The 16,768-nt window shown below is 56.9% G+C and overlaps 8 protein-coding genes across 8 annotated transcripts; 4 read left to right on the forward strand and 4 right to left on the reverse strand.

The window, feature by feature from the left end:
• Nucleotides 1–106: 106 nt before the first annotated feature.
• On the forward strand, nt 107–1,753 carry ACA1_300830 (permeases of the major facilitator superfamily; the record flags this gene model as incomplete). Its single annotated transcript, XM_004353309.1, has 1 exon — nt 107–1,753. One exon carries the CDS (start codon nt 107–109, stop codon nt 1,751–1,753), a length of 1,647 nt encoding a protein of 548 aa, XP_004353361.1.
• A 946-nt stretch (nt 1,754–2,699) lies between these two features.
• On the forward strand, nt 2,700–3,779 carry ACA1_300840 (dual specificity phosphatase, catalytic domain containing protein; the record flags this gene model as incomplete). Its single annotated transcript, XM_004353310.1, has 3 exons — nt 2,700–3,285; nt 3,385–3,512; nt 3,594–3,779. 3 exons carry the CDS (start codon nt 2,700–2,702, stop codon nt 3,777–3,779), a joined length of 900 nt encoding a protein of 299 aa, XP_004353362.1.
• Nucleotides 3,780–3,937: 158 nt separating this feature from the next.
• ACA1_300850 (CSA protein) lies at nt 3,938–5,763 on the forward strand (the record flags this gene model as incomplete). Its single annotated transcript, XM_004353311.1, has 8 exons — nt 3,938–4,059; nt 4,139–4,252; nt 4,336–4,444; nt 4,551–4,701; nt 4,799–4,975; nt 5,073–5,230; nt 5,314–5,505; nt 5,575–5,763. The coding sequence occupies 8 exons, from the start codon at nt 3,938–3,940 to the stop codon at nt 5,761–5,763; spliced, it is 1,212 nt and encodes a 403-aa protein (XP_004353363.1).
• A 207-nt stretch (nt 5,764–5,970) lies between these two features.
• ACA1_300860 (transcription factor tfiib repeat domain containing protein) lies at nt 5,971–7,291 on the forward strand (the record flags this gene model as incomplete). The annotated part of the gene is made up of 3 exons (XM_004353312.1): nt 5,971–6,097; nt 6,221–6,579; nt 6,662–7,291. The coding sequence occupies 3 exons, from the start codon at nt 5,971–5,973 to the stop codon at nt 7,289–7,291; spliced, it is 1,116 nt and encodes a 371-aa protein (XP_004353364.1).
• A 77-nt stretch (nt 7,292–7,368) lies between these two features.
• On the reverse strand, nt 7,369–7,947 carry ACA1_300870 (uncharacterized protein; the record flags this gene model as incomplete). Its single annotated transcript, XM_004353313.1, has 2 exons — nt 7,369–7,518; nt 7,630–7,947. 2 exons carry the CDS (start codon nt 7,945–7,947, stop codon nt 7,369–7,371), a joined length of 468 nt encoding a protein of 155 aa, XP_004353365.1.
• Nucleotides 7,948–8,219: 272 nt separating this feature from the next.
• Nucleotides 8,220–12,874, reverse strand: ACA1_300880 (valine-tRNA ligase; the record flags this gene model as incomplete). Its single annotated transcript, XM_004353314.1, has 11 exons — nt 8,220–8,444; nt 8,656–8,955; nt 9,200–9,937; nt 10,173–10,421; nt 10,546–10,707; nt 10,942–11,255; nt 11,478–11,892; nt 11,964–12,210; nt 12,298–12,508; nt 12,580–12,649; nt 12,731–12,874. 11 exons carry the CDS (start codon nt 12,872–12,874, stop codon nt 8,220–8,222), a joined length of 3,075 nt encoding a protein of 1,024 aa, XP_004353366.1.
• Nucleotides 12,875–13,128: 254 nt separating this feature from the next.
• ACA1_300890 (uncharacterized protein) lies at nt 13,129–15,755 on the reverse strand (the record flags this gene model as incomplete). Its single annotated transcript, XM_004353315.1, has 12 exons — nt 13,129–13,342; nt 13,442–13,531; nt 13,624–13,765; nt 13,843–13,905; nt 13,975–14,205; nt 14,301–14,424; nt 14,549–14,661; nt 14,747–14,785; nt 14,862–14,938; nt 15,039–15,094; nt 15,228–15,346; nt 15,614–15,755. 12 exons carry the CDS (start codon nt 15,753–15,755, stop codon nt 13,129–13,131), a joined length of 1,410 nt encoding a protein of 469 aa, XP_004353367.1.
• A 158-nt stretch (nt 15,756–15,913) lies between these two features.
• ACA1_300900 (uncharacterized protein) lies at nt 15,914–16,735 on the reverse strand (the record flags this gene model as incomplete). The annotated part of the gene is made up of 4 exons (XM_004353316.1): nt 15,914–15,988; nt 16,072–16,315; nt 16,396–16,478; nt 16,592–16,735. Coding segments are annotated over 4 exons (546 nt in total), but the record flags the coding sequence as incomplete, so codon positions are not given.
• Between the last annotated feature and the right edge of the window lie 33 nt (nt 16,736–16,768).

The following is a 16,768-nucleotide window of genomic DNA, read 5'->3' on the forward strand; positions in this document are numbered from 1 at the left end:
CGTCCCCGCCGGACACAGCGAAGCGGAGCTGGAGGAGGTCCTTTTCCCGCCGGACATCTACACGGAGGACAAGACCTACTGGGCCGACCTGCCCTACTTGAAGAAGATGGCCTGGGTCAACCGCAAGAGCAACTCCGAGGCCTGGCGCGAGCTCAAGGTGCTCGGGAAGATGATCAAGAAGGACCCGCTGAGCCCCGTCGCGTCCTACTTCGGTACCTACGTGCTCAACGGCCTGGGCCTGTTCGTCGAGGGCTTCACCCTGTTCTCGGTGGGCAACCTTGTGCCGCTCTTCAGCGCCGTGTGGCCGCAGTGCTGGAAGAAGCATGAGGTGTGCGAGGAGGGCTGGATCCACGCCGTGGACTACCTCATGATCATAGGCATCGTGGTCGGCCAGATCATGGTGGGCATCGAGGGCGACTGGATCGGTCGTCGCTTCGGCATGGTCCAGAACGCGCTCATCATGACCCTCGGCTCTGTCATGCTCACCGCCATGTGGGGCCTCGACCTCAACGGCTGGGTCATCTGCTACGCGTGGAGTCTCTTCATCTACGGCCTCGGCGTCGGCGGCGAGTACCCGATGACCTCGACCCGCGCCATGGAGGGCACCGACCAGGCCCCCACCTCGGGCGTCGAGGACCGCATGCACCGCGGCCGCTCCGTCTCGCTCGCATTCCTCATGCAGGGCTGGGGCCAGATCATCAACCAGCTGGTGCTCATCCTCCTCCTGCTGGCCTTCAGCGGACCCGAGCCACCCTACGGTGCCTTCGCCGCGCAGTGGGTGTTCCGCCTGCAGTTCGGGTTCATCGCGGTGTCGACCCTCTACCTGGCCTACCTGCGCTACTACAAGATGCAGTACCCCGAGGATAACGTGCTGCGCGACAGCAAGGAGCGGCTTAACATCTCGGGCTACGACGTCAAGTCGCTCAAGCTGTCGATGGGCCACTACTGGCACCGCGTGCTCGGCACGGCCGGGACGTGGTTCTGCAACGACTTCTTCTTCTACGGCAACAAGATCTTCGCGGGCGTCTTCATCGGCGTGATCACGGGCGGCAAGTCGACGCTCATGGTCTCGTGGCTCTACAACCTGCTCAACATTGGCGTGTCGCTGGTCGGCTACTACATGGCGGCGATCCTCATGGACCACAAGATGTACGGACGTAAGTGGATGCAGGCCAACGGCTTCGCGGCCGACTTCATCCTCTTCATCATCGCCGCCATCCTCTATAACGACCTCACCGAGGAGGGCGCCGGCATCCAGTGGTTCCAGTTCATCTACTTCTTCAGCTCCTTCTGGAACCAGTTCGGCCCCAACTCCACCACCTTCCTCCTCGCCGCCGAGGTCTTCCCCGCCTCGATCCGCGGCACCGCCCACGGCGTCTCGGCCGCCGTCGGCAAGCTCGGCGCCCTCGCCCCGGCCATCCTGTACCACTACATCGATAACCACACCAAGTTCTGGGTCGTCACCTGGTTCGGCCTCGCCGGCTGGATCATGACCCTGGTCTTGGTGCCCGACACGACGGGCCTCGACCTCCGCGAGCAGGAGCGCTACTGGCAGTACGTCATGGAGGGCCGCCGCAAGGACTACCACGGGGTGGCGGTGCACCCGCGCCACCTGAGCATGTGGGAGGTCTGGGTGGAGAGGCGCCACAAGGCCTACGACCCGGAGCTCGACCGCCAGCAGCGCATGGAGGACCTCAAGAACGCCCGCATCGCGGACAAGTGCGAGCCCACCTTCATGGACAACGGCCTCTGAGCTCAGACCAGACCAGCGCCGCCCGCGCGCGTTGGTCTCTTGCTCTCTTCCGCTCTCGCACACGCACACGCACACGCACTCGCGCACGCGCACACACACGAAGGCGGACGCCGCCTCATTAAAATTTTGACCCAATCCGGGCCAATGGTGGTGTGGCGTGCCAGGTGTACGAGATACGTATGGTGGTGTCGTGTTGTGTTGTGTGGTTCGTACTTTAAATGTGTATGTGTAGTGTCCAGTCGTGTCATGCTTAACTTCTAATCATCTCTGCTACCTCCGTTTGCGCGCAGTTAAATCAACCTGAACCATATCCTTGTGATCGTATGTTGTCGTTGTGTCTTGTGGTGGTGTTCTGCTTTTGTGTCGTGTCGTGTAGGTCGTCTTGCGTTGGGGTGTGTGTAAATTGGCATTTCGCGTGTCGTTGGGCGTGTAGTGTGGTGGGCGTGGTTCGTGTCGTTTCGTTGCTCTTGGGCGTGTGCGTTTCTGTGTGGAGGTTTCTGACCTGCACGGCTGTTTCGTTAGCCTCACCCCCTCATTTCAATAGCAGGTAGGTACTACGAACAGAAGAACGAACAAGTCGCTAGCGGATTCCAAACGAACAGAGAACACGACCGGCAAGAGGGTGCTCACCTGTCGTGGTCGCAGGATCACTGTCCACCTCGATGAGTGCGATCGGTGTGGTACTTTGTCCCCCCCTCCTGGTGCTTGGTGGGTATTCTGCCGAACTTCGGCTGTGGAATGACAAGAATAAAGTGCCATTTGTTGCTTCGAGCATCGCAGCAGTGCCTCCCCACACAACACAGCAGTTCCAGGTAGAAGGATGTGCGTGTGGTTCCCCAACTTCCCTCTTCGGTCAGTTCGGTCTCCTCTCACTGTTTCGCCTTGACGAGTGCGACCACGATTGAATCCATCCTCTTCGTTTCCACTTCTTTCGGATTGCGGGAGAATGAGGGAGCACCTTCTAGCTTCGTCACCGCCCGTGACTTCGGGGGCTTCTCAGCCGCAGCCAGCAGGTTCCACCACCATCTCACAAGCTCCATCTACATGCTCTGCCACGCCAGAAGACGGCAATCTACAGTTTGCGTTCGAGATCGATCGTGTGCCAAAACTTCCCGACTCGCCGCCACATTCTACAAATCAAGCACCTCGACGTCGAAGGCGAAGCTCGACAACTTCCCGCAGAGGCTCCAACTCGAAAAGCCAGAGCCCGAATGGATTCAACAATTGGGAAGCCTTCTACACCTACTACAAGGCCAAGATCGAGGCCAGACGGCGTACCGTTGTGGAAGAGCTCAAGCTCGAGGCCCACATAGCGGCCTTGTTCACCCCACCCACGTCCTACAACGGCAGCGAACGCGCGTCGGCCATCGACGGACGTCTCTTCTTGGGCAGCGCCTGCTCAGCGCAGGATCCGCTGTGGTTGCAGGAAAATCAGATCACCCATATACTCAACGTCGCCGACGAGGTGGGACTCAATGAAACCGTGCTCCAGGGCTCGGGCATCGTATACCGCTGGCTAAGCATTGCCGACCGTACGTTCCATTTCGCTCTCAATTTCGATTTGTTTCCACATCCAGAAAGAATCTCCTTCCATTTCGATTCAACTTCGACCTCAACTTGGCTCTCTGCAGATTGCGAGTTTGACATTCGCGGCCAGTTCGACGCCGCCTTCGAGTTCATCCTTTCGGCTTACCAACTGGGCGGTCGTGTCCTCGTGCACTGCGCCGCTGGCGTGTCTCGTTCGGCCACCATCGCGATCGTACGTTCGCACGCACATGCTTGTTCGGCTATGACGCGTGCTCATATCGTTCATCCCTCCTTGTCTCGTCTTCTCCACTAGGCCTTTATCATGCACTACGAGAAGCTGCAACTGAGAGAGGCCCTCTTGCTGGTGCGTGAGAAGCGGCCCTTCGTGTACCCCAACCGAGGCTTCTTTGTGGCGCTATTCAACTTCGAGGAGGAGCTCTTCTCTGCGAACAGCCTCCCGCGAACCGCCCTCGACGTGCACGAGGAGGCCTTGGCGTGATGCACGCCGCAGCCTCTCTTCTTCTTGTGCGTGTAAATATGTCTAAATAAAATGGTAAAAACAAATAAAAAGAAATCATCATTATTTATTTGGATGTTGGCGAAGGGATGTTGAGGTGGTTGGCAAGCAGGGAGACGGGAGAGGTGGCACCTCAGGCGATGGCGCGTGCAGAGGCCGCGCGGAGAGCCTACGACCTCGACCTGAGCGGCAAGCGTGAGATCACCAGCGCAAATCATGCCGCCTTCACCTCCCTCGCCATCGACCTCGTAGAAGCCCGCTAGTACGTGCACACTCATGCCCGCCTACAAAGACGACCCTGGTTCAATCCAGCTGAACTTGAAACGTGATGCATCACAAAGCTTGCTGGCCGGTGCTGGAGATGGAACGATTTCGGTGTTCGATTTGCACCAATTTGGTGGCAACCCACGACGACGTGCCGCTATAACGCCCCTCTTCCTCGCCAAGCGAGGTGGGTACGTTCCACCTCCACCATTCAAAATGCCACCCCCATCTCTAGACGTTGCTCACAGTGGGCACGGCTTGCGCGCTGGCCCAGGCACACGCATGGCGTGTCGAGCATAGCCTGGTACACGCACGACACGGGCATGTTTTTCTCGGGCTCCTTCGACCACAAGGTCAACGCGTGGGACACCAACGCGCAACGGGTACCCTTTCTCCATCACCCCCAAGCGATCAACCACCTGCTCCTCCTCAACCGTGTGGTGTGTGTCGTGTGTGTGTGGTGTGTGTCGTGTGTGTCGTGTTGTGAAGGTGGTGTGCCAGTTCGAGATGCCGTTGCCGGTGTACAGCATATCACTGTCGCCCATCGCCACGCGACACGCCCTCGTGGCTGCTGGGTCGGGCGACCAAAAGGTGCGCCTGTGCGACCCTATGACCGGCGGCAGCACGCATTGCCTCCTCGGTACCTCCTGACACGACACGACACGACACGACACGACACGACACGACACGACACGACACACGTGACACACAACACGGACTGACGGTTGATTGGACAGGGCACCGAGAGGCGATTCTGGCCGTGCAGTGGTCGCCCACCAACGAGTACCTTCTGGCCAGCGCGTCGGTGGACAAGACGATTCGGCTGTGGGACATTCGGCGATCGGGCTGCCTGCTGTCGCTCGACCAACACAACAGTCAGACGGCCTTGGAGACCAACCGAACACTGCGACTCAGTACGCGCGGCCGTGCGCGCTGTGCATGAAGTTTCTGCACAAGACACTGATTGCTGCGTGTGCGCGTACGTGTGCGTGTGCGTGTGCGTGACAACAGAAAACGTGAGCGCCAAGGGCGGCGCGCCGACGTCGGTGACGGCACACGACGAGCCCGTCACTTCCCTGTGTTGGTCCCCCGACGGTCTCTTCCTGTACAGTTCCGGCAAGGACAACAAGATACACATGTGGAACGCCGACACCGGCAGAAACACGCTGGTACACTCCTCTTGTGCGTGTGTGTGATGAACGTGTGTCGTGCGCGTGCGGCACTCACGCGTGCGGTGTGGGAGGGGCTGTAGGTCAATTTTGCAGGGGTCAAGAATGCGGCGGAGAAGGGGAGTCAGATGGCGATATCGTCGGACGGGCAGGTGCTCTACCACCCCAACGGGTCGGACATCCTCGCGCTCGAGGCCCACACCGGGCGCACCCTCAGCCTGCTACGCGGCCACTTTGACAAGGTCAACTGCTGCGTCTTTCATCCGCACCTCCAGGTACTCCTCCCCTGCGCGCACTCGTGCGACAAAGGCGCCAACTCAACACACACACACCATACACGACAGGAATTGTACAGCGGAGGCAATGACAACCAACTGTTGTGTTGGGTGCCGAGCATGGATGAGGCGGAGCTGGTGGAGGATGAGGCCACAGACGAGGGCGACGAACGACAACAGTCATCATCAGCAGCACACACCCAGGATGTCGACGGAGACGCCTGGAGCGACGAAGAGGAAGACGAGATGGACGGCTGAACGTTCGGCCAAAGAGAGGAAAAAAATCAAAACACAATTTTCGGTGAAACCAGCCTGGTCCCATAACGGCAGCGGACAAGCTCAGACATAAAGCTGGAGAGGCCGCACAGCCAAGGCATCACACCCAGCCCCTGGCGTCGGCGGAAAGTTTGAGGCGAGAAGAGAAGGTTGCCAAGTGGCGCGTAGGCAAGCAGTCAGAAGGACTGGATGAACGTGTCGGTTGAAGCGGGTATGGAGATGATGACGCTCCCATCTACAGACTTCCAACCCAGATGGGACCAATGGTTCGCTCAGGACGTGTGTCACGACTGCGGGACCAGCGACTTCATTGAGGGTACATTGCATGCGATGCGTGCACGCCTGCATTGGTGTCTTCATTGTTTGGGGGGGAGGGGTGAGAGGTAGAGGAGTTGTCGCGGATGATCCCCTCCTTCTCTCCTGTGTGGCACACATGTAGACTTTGCATCGGGCGACACCATCTGCCTACAGTGCGGTCTGGTGGTGCCCGACCGCATCATAGACACGCGCTCCGAGTGGCGCAACTTCGCTGACAACGAAGGCGACGACCCGAGTCGCGCCAGTCGGGCTGATGAGTCGCTGCCTTCGGGCGGCCTCGGCTGCAACATCGCCACCAGTCCCCCCGCGCAGTCTGCCGTCAGTCAGACCACCACGCTCCGCCGTCCTGGCAGCGGCGGCACCCAGCTGGCCCGGCTGCAGGCCCGCAGCCAGACCGACAAAGATGACCGCAAGGTCCTCTCGGGCTACGCCACTCTCTCGCACATCGCGGACCTGATCGCTCTGCCCGAGAAGATCAGGGTACAGTTTTGTAGTTGTAGACTCACTCACTGATGCTTGATCATTCATGCATAACATCGACATGTTGTGGTGGGCACATCAGCTGATCGCCAAGGAGATGTACTCGGCGTTTGCGGCCAAGCGGCGGAAGATGCTGTTCAAGAAGAACGCACTGGAGGCGGCGGTCATCTACATGGCCTGCAGGGAGGCCAAGGTGCCGCGCACCTTCAAAGAGCTGGCCGGGCACACCGACCTCGCCGACAAGGACATCCGCCACTACTACAACATGCTCAAGAAGGCCCTCCCCGCCTCCGAGCAGCAGATCCGCAGCGCCACAGCCGGTTCAGACCTCGTCGTACGCGTCACCATCATCATTACCATCATCATCACCATCATCGCCATCATCACCATCATCGTCAGTGAGCTAACACTATGCGCACAGAACCGGTTCTGTTCGAAGCTGAGGCTGTCGCATGCGGTGGTGAGCCTGGCGATGGCGATCGCCGACCGGGCTGCTGGGTTGCTGGAGGGCAAGAGGCCGTCGTCGATCGCGGCGGGGGCCATCCTGCTGGCCTCCAAGCTGAAGGGCGAGTCGAGATCGCCGCAGGACATCGCCCAGGCGGCCTCCATCTCCGCCGCCACCGTGAGCAACATCTACAAGCAGCTCATCGACAACCAGGCCACCGTCCTGCCGCCAGGAGTAAGTAGTACACCAACACCGCCTCGCTTCTAGTAGCTAGGGCTTGATCCTCTCTACATGAAGAAACGTGTAGAGAGTTGCACATAGGCATAAAAAGATGATGGAGGTGTTTAGGAAGAGGGCGATGATGGAGTGGAAGCGAGAAGGGTGGTGGTCTGCGCGTGCAGCTGCCACAGGCGCCGGGCCACGCCATCCACGGCCGCGCGTCGCTTGGCCACTTCCACACGCAAGGCCTCTCGTCGCTCCTCCAGCTCCCGCAGCTGAAGACGTAGCAACGAATAAGTAAAATGATAAATAGAATTAAACAATAAAAAGGCTGTGACTAAGTTATTTATTTATTTATTATCTATTATTTGGTTATTTACGCGTACCGTGTCCTGATGTGCTTCGTGTGCGGTGCCGGGCGAGATGTCGGCTGAAGATGAAGAGGATGACTCCACGGCGAGAGCGGCGAGTAGTGGGAGGGTGGCGGCATGTCGAGCAGCGGAGGCCGACGCAGCGCCCTCCATTTCTGCTTGAGTTGACGCGCCCCCTTCCGCTTCCATGTCACTGCTGGTGTCGGCGGAACCCGGGCGAGAGGCAGGCACCGGCGCCGAAGCCAGCTTGAGGAGCCTCATGAGCGCTGCCATCGCCGCATCGACCGCATCTCGGCCCTCCAGTGCCGCTTTGCTCCTCCCTCGTTCTTCCATCTCTGCCTGCCACAAAACAAGGTTGCACCCGATTTCTTTTTTCTTTTTGTCTTTCTTTTTATTTTACCAAGAAGGTCGCGAACAACAACAAGAAGGGTGGGTGGTGCTGCTATGTATAAAGTGTATTCAAGGGTATCTTCACCAACAAACTGGTGGGCTGCACAAAAGGAATCGAGAGGGAACGAGGTGGCGACGATGGTTGGTGGTGGTCCGCTCACAAAGAGACGGCAAGCAGCTGCAACTTCGTGGCTCCGGAGGGCGGTGACTGGACTCTAGTTGGCCTTCATGGCCTTGAACTTCTCGATGGCCTGCTTGATGGCTTCGATCTCCTGGTTCAGCTTGCCGACGCGCTCGGTGTTGGACTGCTTGACGGCGGCGGGGACCTTGTCCTCGTACATGGGCGCCTTCATCTTCTTCTCGAGAGTCTCGAGCTGCGTGGTCGACTCGCCGAGCTTCTTCTCCAGCTTCTTGACTTCGACGTCGGGGTCGATCAAGCCCTGTATTGTGTGGCGCACGCATAGGAAGATTAGACATGTCGGCGAAGAGAGAGTGGTGGAGCTCAAGAAGGAGAAGCTAATGAAGGTTGCCTCAGTGGTAGTGACAAAAAAGTATGATATAATCAGTTATTATCATTTTCAAACTATCGTCATCGACAAGATGCAGGTGGAGTGATGAATATAAAGTGGCGGGGTAGGAGGGAGGGGGTACCTTGAGGAAGATGTGGATTTCAACGTTCTCGTTGAGAATATTTACAGCGCAGCCGCTGGGCGGCTTGGCGTCGCCCTCGAGGACGTTGACCTCCGAAGCACCAGAGAGGGTGAGGATGATGGGCGCGAAGCCTCGGAAGGTGTTCCTCAGCTCGTCCGAGTGGAACTCGAGGAAGAAGGTAGGCTTCGAGCTCGGCGGAAGGCCGTTGTCGGCACGCAGGGCGCGCGAGGCACGGATGATGTCCTGTGCCAGCTTGACGTCGGCCTCCAGCTTCTCGTTGGCCCACGCCTGGGTGTACGCCTGCAGATAAGAAGAAGAGAGAACAAGAGAACGGTGAGCGGGATTATTCCAAATCAACCAATACTGGTGTAACTTTATGTGAAGTGGAAATTTGCATGTGTCAGACCCTTAGATGTTCTGAATTGTGTCCCAGCATTACTGCGTTAGGGCTCGGGTGTGTTCATCATCGACATGGAAACCACGAATATATAATGTGTGTGCGAATGAAAAGGCTTTGGTGATAAAAAAAGGTGGGAGGCAGTACCGGCTTGGGGTAGGGGGAGACCATGATGCTGCAGATGTTGTCGCCGGGGCGCCTGGGGATGCGCTGGTAGAGCTCCTCAGTGACGAAGGGCATGAACGGATGGAGCAGCTTGAGGCCATAGTCGAGGCACGTGTAGAGCGTGTGCTGAGCCGACTTCTGCTCGGGGCTGCCCTTGTTGCGCATGGCGGGCTTGATGGCCTCCAGGTAGACGTCGCACAGCTCGTAGAGCCAGAAGTTGTAGATGGCGGTGGTGCACTGGGCAAGCTCGAACGACTTCCATCCCTGGTCGGCGTCCTTGACGGCTGAGTGCAGGCGGCTGAGGATCCACTTCTCCATGATGCTCTCCTGGCCGGTGACGTCAGGCGAGGCGAGGGGCGCGTAGTCGGCGCCGAGGTTCATGAGCGCGAACTTGGTGGCGTTCCAGAGCTTGTTGCAGAAGTGACGATAGCTGACGACGCGGTTGATGTCGAGGTTGATGTCGCGCCCCTGCGAGGTGTAGGCGCAGAGGGCGAAGCGCATGGCGTCGGTGCCGCACTCGCTGATGCCGTTCGGGAAGTCCTTCTGCTGGCCCTTGATGGCCTTCTCGACTTCGGAGGCCTCGAGGTTACCCTCGCGGAGCTTTTGGTGCATATCCGTCAGGCGGATGCCTTCCGTGACGTCGATCGGATCAACGACGTTGCCCAGCGACTTGGACATCTTCCTGCCGTGAGCATCGCGGACCATCGCGTGCAGAAGGACCTAGACAGAGTAAAAGAGCAGTGGTCAGTAAGCGAGTTCGCCCAGGGTAAGTGTCGTGGTGATGAAAGAACAGTGAAGCTTCATCAGAGGCGTAGAAAGGATCTCTCAGGAGCGAGTCTTTAAATTAAAGCCATTTAAAGCCGCCTCAGTCGTCGGACCTTGTTTTTGACATCATATGAAGCGGAGGATTGTGTGGGATTGCGGTGAGGGAGGGAGGGGGCGATGAAGGAGGTACCTGCGAGAAGGGCAGCTGGCCGGTGAGGTTGAGGCCCATCATGACCATGCGGGCGACCCAGAAGAACAGGATGTCGTGGCCCGTCTCGAGGAGAGAAGTGGGGTAGAAGGCCTTGAGGTCGGCAGTTTCGTTGGGCCAGCCCATGACTGAGAACGGGAACAGGCCCGCAGAGAACCACGTGTCGAGGACGTCGGGGTCCTGCTCGAGCTTGATCTTCTCCGGCGCGACGTCGGCGTGCTTGGCCTTGGCCTTCGCGAAGGCGTCGTCATACGAACGACCAACAACCCAGTTGTTCTGATCCTCTGGCTGCATGATGTGAAACGGATTACGTCAGTCGAATGGATCAAGCCCACTCCGTAAGGGGAAGACGTACATCAGGGGTGGGCTGTCCGTCGATGTGGACGAGGTAGGCAGGGATGCGGTGGCCCCACCAGAGCTGGCGAGAAATGCACCAATCCTGGATGTTCTCCAGCCATCTGTACCAGACAGCCTCGTGCATCGAGGGAACGATCTCCAGGCGCTTCTCCCTAACCGCCTGTGCAGCGAGTAAAGAAAAATTGATGGTCAGTTAAGGATTGAGCCAGGCCTAGAAAAGATGCTTCTGTGCGTGAGCGTGTTGTTTTCTATACAAAAAATAAATGTATAGTCAGACCCTTAGATGTTCTGAATTGTGTCCCAGCATTACTGCGTTAGGGCTCGGGTGTGTTCATCACATACAACAACGCTGAGTAAATTCTACCGAATGAGGGAGAAGTCAAGAAGTGAGTACCTTGACGGCCTCGTCGGCCATGCCCTTGCATCGGACCCACCACTGGGGCTTGAGGCGAGGCTCGATGACGTCCTTGGTACGCGAGCAGATGGGGATGATCATGGGGTTGTCCTGGCTCTCCCTGATCAGACCCTTCTCCTCTAGCGCCTGCGTGACGGCAACGCGAGCGTCGAAGCGCTTCATGCCCGTGAAGGGAGCACCGCCCTCCTCGTTGATGAGGCCGTCATCGGTGAAGATGTTGATCATCTCCAGGCTGTGCCTCTTACCGCACTCGTAATCCTTGGGATCGTGAGCGGGTGTGATCTTAACAGCACCTGTACACATAAGGGCGAGAGGGTAAGTCCACAGATGGCCAAGCAAGATCACAAAATATTGTGCACATAATAAGCGCAGAGGTGTGTGTGTCAGACCCTTAGATGTTCTGAATTGTGTCCCAGCATTACTGCGTTAGGGCTCGGGTGTGTTCATCATCGACGTGACCTTTTAAGAAATTTGGAGTGCTTTGCGCGCGTGCCAGAGCAGGTCCAGAATCGTACCAGTTCCGACCTCCTTGTCGACGAGGATCGAGTCGGTGATGATGGGAATCCGTCGGCCGTTGAAAGGGTGGACCGCAAACTTGCCGTGGAGATGCTTGTAGCGCTCGTCATCCGGGTGAACGGCGATGGCGGTATCTCCGAGCATGGTCTCGATACGGGTGGTGGAGACGACGATCTGCTCCTCCGAGTTCTCGATGGGGTACGCGAACGAAGTGAGGACACCGAACTCGACCTCCTGTTTGCCGTAGCCGGGGACCTTCATCTTGTGGCGGCCCTTGAGGTCCTTGTGCTCGACCTCGACGTCGGAAATGGCGGTCTTGAGCTCGGTACACCAGTTGACCAGGCGAGTGCCACGGTAGATGAGACCGTTTTCGTACATGCGAACGAACGCTTCGACGACCGCAACGGACAGTTTCTGAGTAGGGAGTGGCGTGTGAATACAAAAGTTACATTTTCTCTGCATTTGCTGAAGCGGATTGGCAGTACCTCATCCATGGTGAAAACCTCGCGGGACCAATCGAGGGAAGATCCCAATCGCCGAAGCTGATTGCAGATCTGAGCACCATAATCGTTCTTCCACCGCCAAACCTCCTCGATGAACTTCTCGCGGCCGAGATCGTGACGCGAAAGATCGCGCTCCTTCTTCAGCTTCTTCTCGACAACGACCTGCGTGGCAATACCGGCATGATCTGTGCCCGGAACCCACAGGACGTTCTTACCGCTCATGCGGTGCCTGCATTGGGCGGCAAGTGATTAGTTTTTCAAATCGGATTCAGTGGGCCTAACTCCGCTGAGCGTCACCAGAGCGGTTTTGACGTACCATCTGCACAGAGAGTCCTGAATGGAGTTGGTAAGGGCATGGCCCATGTGCAAGCTGCCGGTGACGTTCGGCGGCGGGATGACGATGACGAACTTCTCCTTGGTCTGATCGTTCTCATCAGCGCGGAAGAAGCCCTGTGCGGCCCACCAGTCGTACCACGCGGCCTCGACGGCCGGCGGATCGTACTCATTCAGCATGGGCTGTGACATATCTGTAAAACGATCGATCTGAGTCAGATTTTGTTGTTCAGAGCCAATTTTATCGCGATTTCACTGTACGCACCCTTCTTCTCACCCTTCGGGGTAGTGTTGTGGAATTCCTTCTTCAGACGGATTTCATCCTTCTTGGCTTTCTGAATAATCAGAATTAAGACAAAAATTAGATCGTGGCGTGAGCGGGAATTAAACAAATGCAACCGTACGTGGCCAGGTACCTTCTCGCCAGCAGCGGGCGCGGCCTTCTTCGGGGCAGGCTGCTTCTTCGGGGCGGGCTGCTTCTTGGCCTTCGGCTGCTGCTGGGGCTTCTGCTCCGGCTGCTGCGCGGTCTGCTCTGTCGATTTCTCGATTTGTCCCTCCATCTTTTGATTTGACGTTTGTGTGGATCAAAGGGATGTGTGGCGTCTACACGTGTACACGTGATCAGGTCGAGAGACTGGCACTGGGGTTACGGAAGGTCGGGTTGGGTTTGGCTGACGCAGGCAAAAACAAAAATAAAAGCCAGCGCTCGTCGACAAAAATATACCGGCAGAGAAGCCGAACTGGGAAATTGTCAAGAAACGACTCCGCTCGGCCAGTAGTGTCGACAGAATGTAAGAGCAAGGGTACGCTCGTATCAGAGAGAGTCGTAGGGGCTGGAGAAGGCGCGGGCGTTGTCCTGGGCAGCGCTCTTGTTGAGGTACTGGAGTTCCTGTTGGCCGCTGAAGGTGCCCTCGCTGGGTGGCGCGCCGAACAGCTTGGCGTGCTCCTGCTCGAATCGGCTGGGCAGCAGGCCGAAGAAGATGCCTCGGCCGTTGATCAGCTCGAGCCCATCCCTGGGCAGGTACAGCCTGCCAATCACGAATAAAACAATCCAGAGAGGAATTAGCAAAATAATTAATAGTAAAGCAAAAGTGGCTACGACCTGGAAACACGACGGGAAGGCGTACCAGGCGCCAACGAGCAGTTCAATCAGGAAGTTGAGCGTGTAGCACACGCCCATGATGGTCTTGTAACGGTAGTAGGAGGCGTAACCCTGGCTGCAAACGTGCGAGAAACGTGCACGACAACCAGCACAATCATGTCAGCCGATAAAAAAAAGCGTGGGGGCAGTGGATTGAAGAGTTTGGACCTGACAATGACCATGAGCGGCAGCATGAAGAACCAGATGGTAGCCAGAACGGCGAAGGGGATGTGGAAGCGGATCTTCATCTCCTTGGAGTACCCGTGGAGCACCTCGCCAGACCGCCGAGCACGCTCCTGGTCTTCCGGGCCTGTTCGAGTAACGATTGCCCCCTAAGTATTTACGCCATAGCCACGCGCGCGAACCCAGCAGCCGGTGGGCACGTACTGATGCTGTCTGTTCGTTGAATGTCCTGGTAGACGCTGAACACGAAGTACATCCAAATCAAACCTGTTCACCGAACGTATGCCATTAGTGTCATTGAACGAGCTCGGCTCTCAGCAATCGCTTAGTGCGTACCGCGGAGGACGAGGTTGATGATGCCGGGCGCGCTCTCAAAGGTGGTGTTGGTGGAGATGTCCTCGTCCTCAATGTTCTCCCAGATGTAGAAGGCCACGTAGGAGAGCGACCACACGCAGAAGATGCAGATCAGGAGCACCTTGTTGTGGATGTAGTTGGTTGTCAGGGTGTAGCCCTTCGCCATCAGCATCAGGAGCCCCACGAACAGCACTCGGCCGCACATCTCCAGCACTGCGCGTCGTGCGAGTGTGAGTGGCCCGACCTACTGTCGGCACGAACCCCGCAGTTCATTGCAGCAATGGCATTGAGCGAGGTGGCGGTGGTACCGTCGCCGAAGCCGAGCACACCCGTAGCACCGATGCCGTCATCTGCGTAGATGGCCTCGTGGATGAACATGAAGAACTTGCTGCACATCTCGAGCAGGATGACACCGACCCACAGTTGGAACAGCTGGTATCCCACAAGATCGTTCACGGGCCGAAGTCAGTAAGTGGGTATGATCAAACCGAGTGGCACTGAGGCAAGAAACATCAATAATAATAATAATAATAATAAAATTAATTAATGAATATACCTGGGTGACAGTGCCAAAGGTGCCATTGCGCCACTTGAGCGAGAGGAGAGCGACGACAAGCGCGCCCACGATGAAGTAGAATAGGAAGTAGCACAGGTACAATACAGCAAGGCCTGGATTGAGATGCACCACCGACGGGATCGTTAGCTTCACTAACACTGATTCAAGCGGTGGCGAGCATTCAAGATTGAGGATTACCCTGGTCTTCATACGAGAACTGCTCTTGCCAGTAGTCACCTGTATATTCAAAAAACATGTAAATAAATAAACACATAAATAATAATAAATACCAAATAATTCATAATCAACGAACCGTGGTTGAGCATCTCGAGCGTGTACTTGAAGTCGATGGGACCCTTCTCGCACCGCGAGACGGCAAAGTACCAGTACCTGTTGGATAAACGCGGTGTTGTGCGGCATCAACCGCCGTTGGTGAGTCACATGTAAGCACTCCCCACAGGAGACGTTGTGGCCGAGGCTGAGCGCGCACCTGGGGCGTGTCTTGTCGGAGAAGTGCGTCAGGAGGAGGTGGTTGGCCATGATCGGCTGCACACCTGCCGCCCGGCCACTGTTCTGTGCAATTTGTCGAACCTGAACGCATCACCAGCCAACAAAACATTTCCAAATCAGCATGCCGCGTTGCGTTGCGTTGCGTTGCGTTGCGTTGCGTTGCGTTTACCTTCTCGCAGGAGAGGCCCTTGTCGTAGACCTCATCCCACACGGTGTCATCGAATGTGAGGAGCATGAGGTCGGTCTCGTTCTTGATGTTGCCCGGCGTGAATCGCATCAGCCCCTTGCCTGCTCACACGCGCACAGGGCAAACGCCAGGCGATCGTTCAGCGGAGAAAAAGGGAACGAAAAGTAATAAGAAACAATAATTATGTTACATAAATAATATTGACGAAATAAACGCTGTGGAACCAGCGTACGCTTGTTCTCCTAGGATCATAAGGATGAAGAATGATGTTTTTTTAAAAAAACAAAATCTCAAACAAACGATAATGGCTGCACAAATGTAATTTAATCAGAAATCTGAGAGGTGGAAGGCAAAAGAGGGAGGCAAACCGGCATCGGAATAGCAGAACTTGGCCATAAATTCGAGGGGGGTTTGCTGCTGGTTGAAGTTGTCCTCAACCACACGGCCCTGCGCCCAGCCGACCAAGCAAACCACCAGCACCAGCGCCACAACTGCCCTCTGCACTCCCATCTCTCTCCTCGCCAGTCTCGCGGTGCAACAAAATGTTTTCCGCCACTTGTGGCCGCGGAGCAATTACGGAGTTAAACAGAGTGGTGTTTTGGTCACTTCGCGCGAGATGCTTGTGGATGACAAGATGCGGGTTACTCTTTGTTGTGGTTGTTGTTGTTCTATTCACTGTGCCTCCGTTGCATCTCGCGCTGCAGGTTTTGCGCTGCGCTCTGATTCCCAACCGAACGGAATCCCTGTCGCGATACCGCAAGTGTTGTGCGTGTCAGTCCAAGGCGAGGTGTCTTGTTTGGTGTCGTGTTTCGTGCGTGGGTGGTACCTCGATGAGCTGTCGGTAGTGCTCGGGCCGGGGGTCGTGTCCGGCCTCCTTCATTTGCGAGAAGACAACGTCGGCTCGGCCGATCTGCTTTGCGCCGACGTAGAGGCTGAGCATGCGGGCGAAGACATCGTACGGCGGGATCATCATGGTCTGCAGCGCCATGCCGTAGGCCTGCTTCGCCAGCTCCAGCACCTCCTCCTGCGAGGGGATCGGCTCCTTGATGTAGTTCACTTGCCCTTTCCTCCTGCATTGCCGCCCACCCTCATTAACGTCATAAAAACGCTTTGGTTTCGAAGAAGAAGAAGAAGGTGTGGGAGGCCATACGACAAGTCGGCGATCTTCTCCAACAGATTCATGTAGATCACATAGGTGTCATCGTCTGGCTCGCATAGCGGCTCGGGGAGGCCCTGAAGGAAAAAAGAGGGGATGATGAGTCGAGGTCTCGCGCACAACACTGCACGCATAGAGTGGGGCCGGTCTGGAGTGGTGTCGTTGGTCGTGTCGTGTGTTAGGGTGGTACCTCGGTGTGTGTGCTGTAGGAGAGCCTGGTGGGGTGAGGGTGCATAAGGTTGAAGATGGCCGTCGCCTTGCCCAGGTGCAGCGCTTTGCAATAGGACAGCAACGCGCGGTTGATTACGAACACCTCGAGCTCTCGACCTGTGTGTGTGTGTGTGTGTGTGTGTTGCGGCAAGCCAAA

Source organism: Acanthamoeba castellanii, assembly GCF_000313135.1.
Source record: "Acanthamoeba castellanii str. Neff unplaced genomic scaffold scf7180000083147, whole genome shotgun sequence".
NCBI lineage: Eukaryota > Discosea > Longamoebia > Acanthamoebidae > Acanthamoeba > Acanthamoeba castellanii.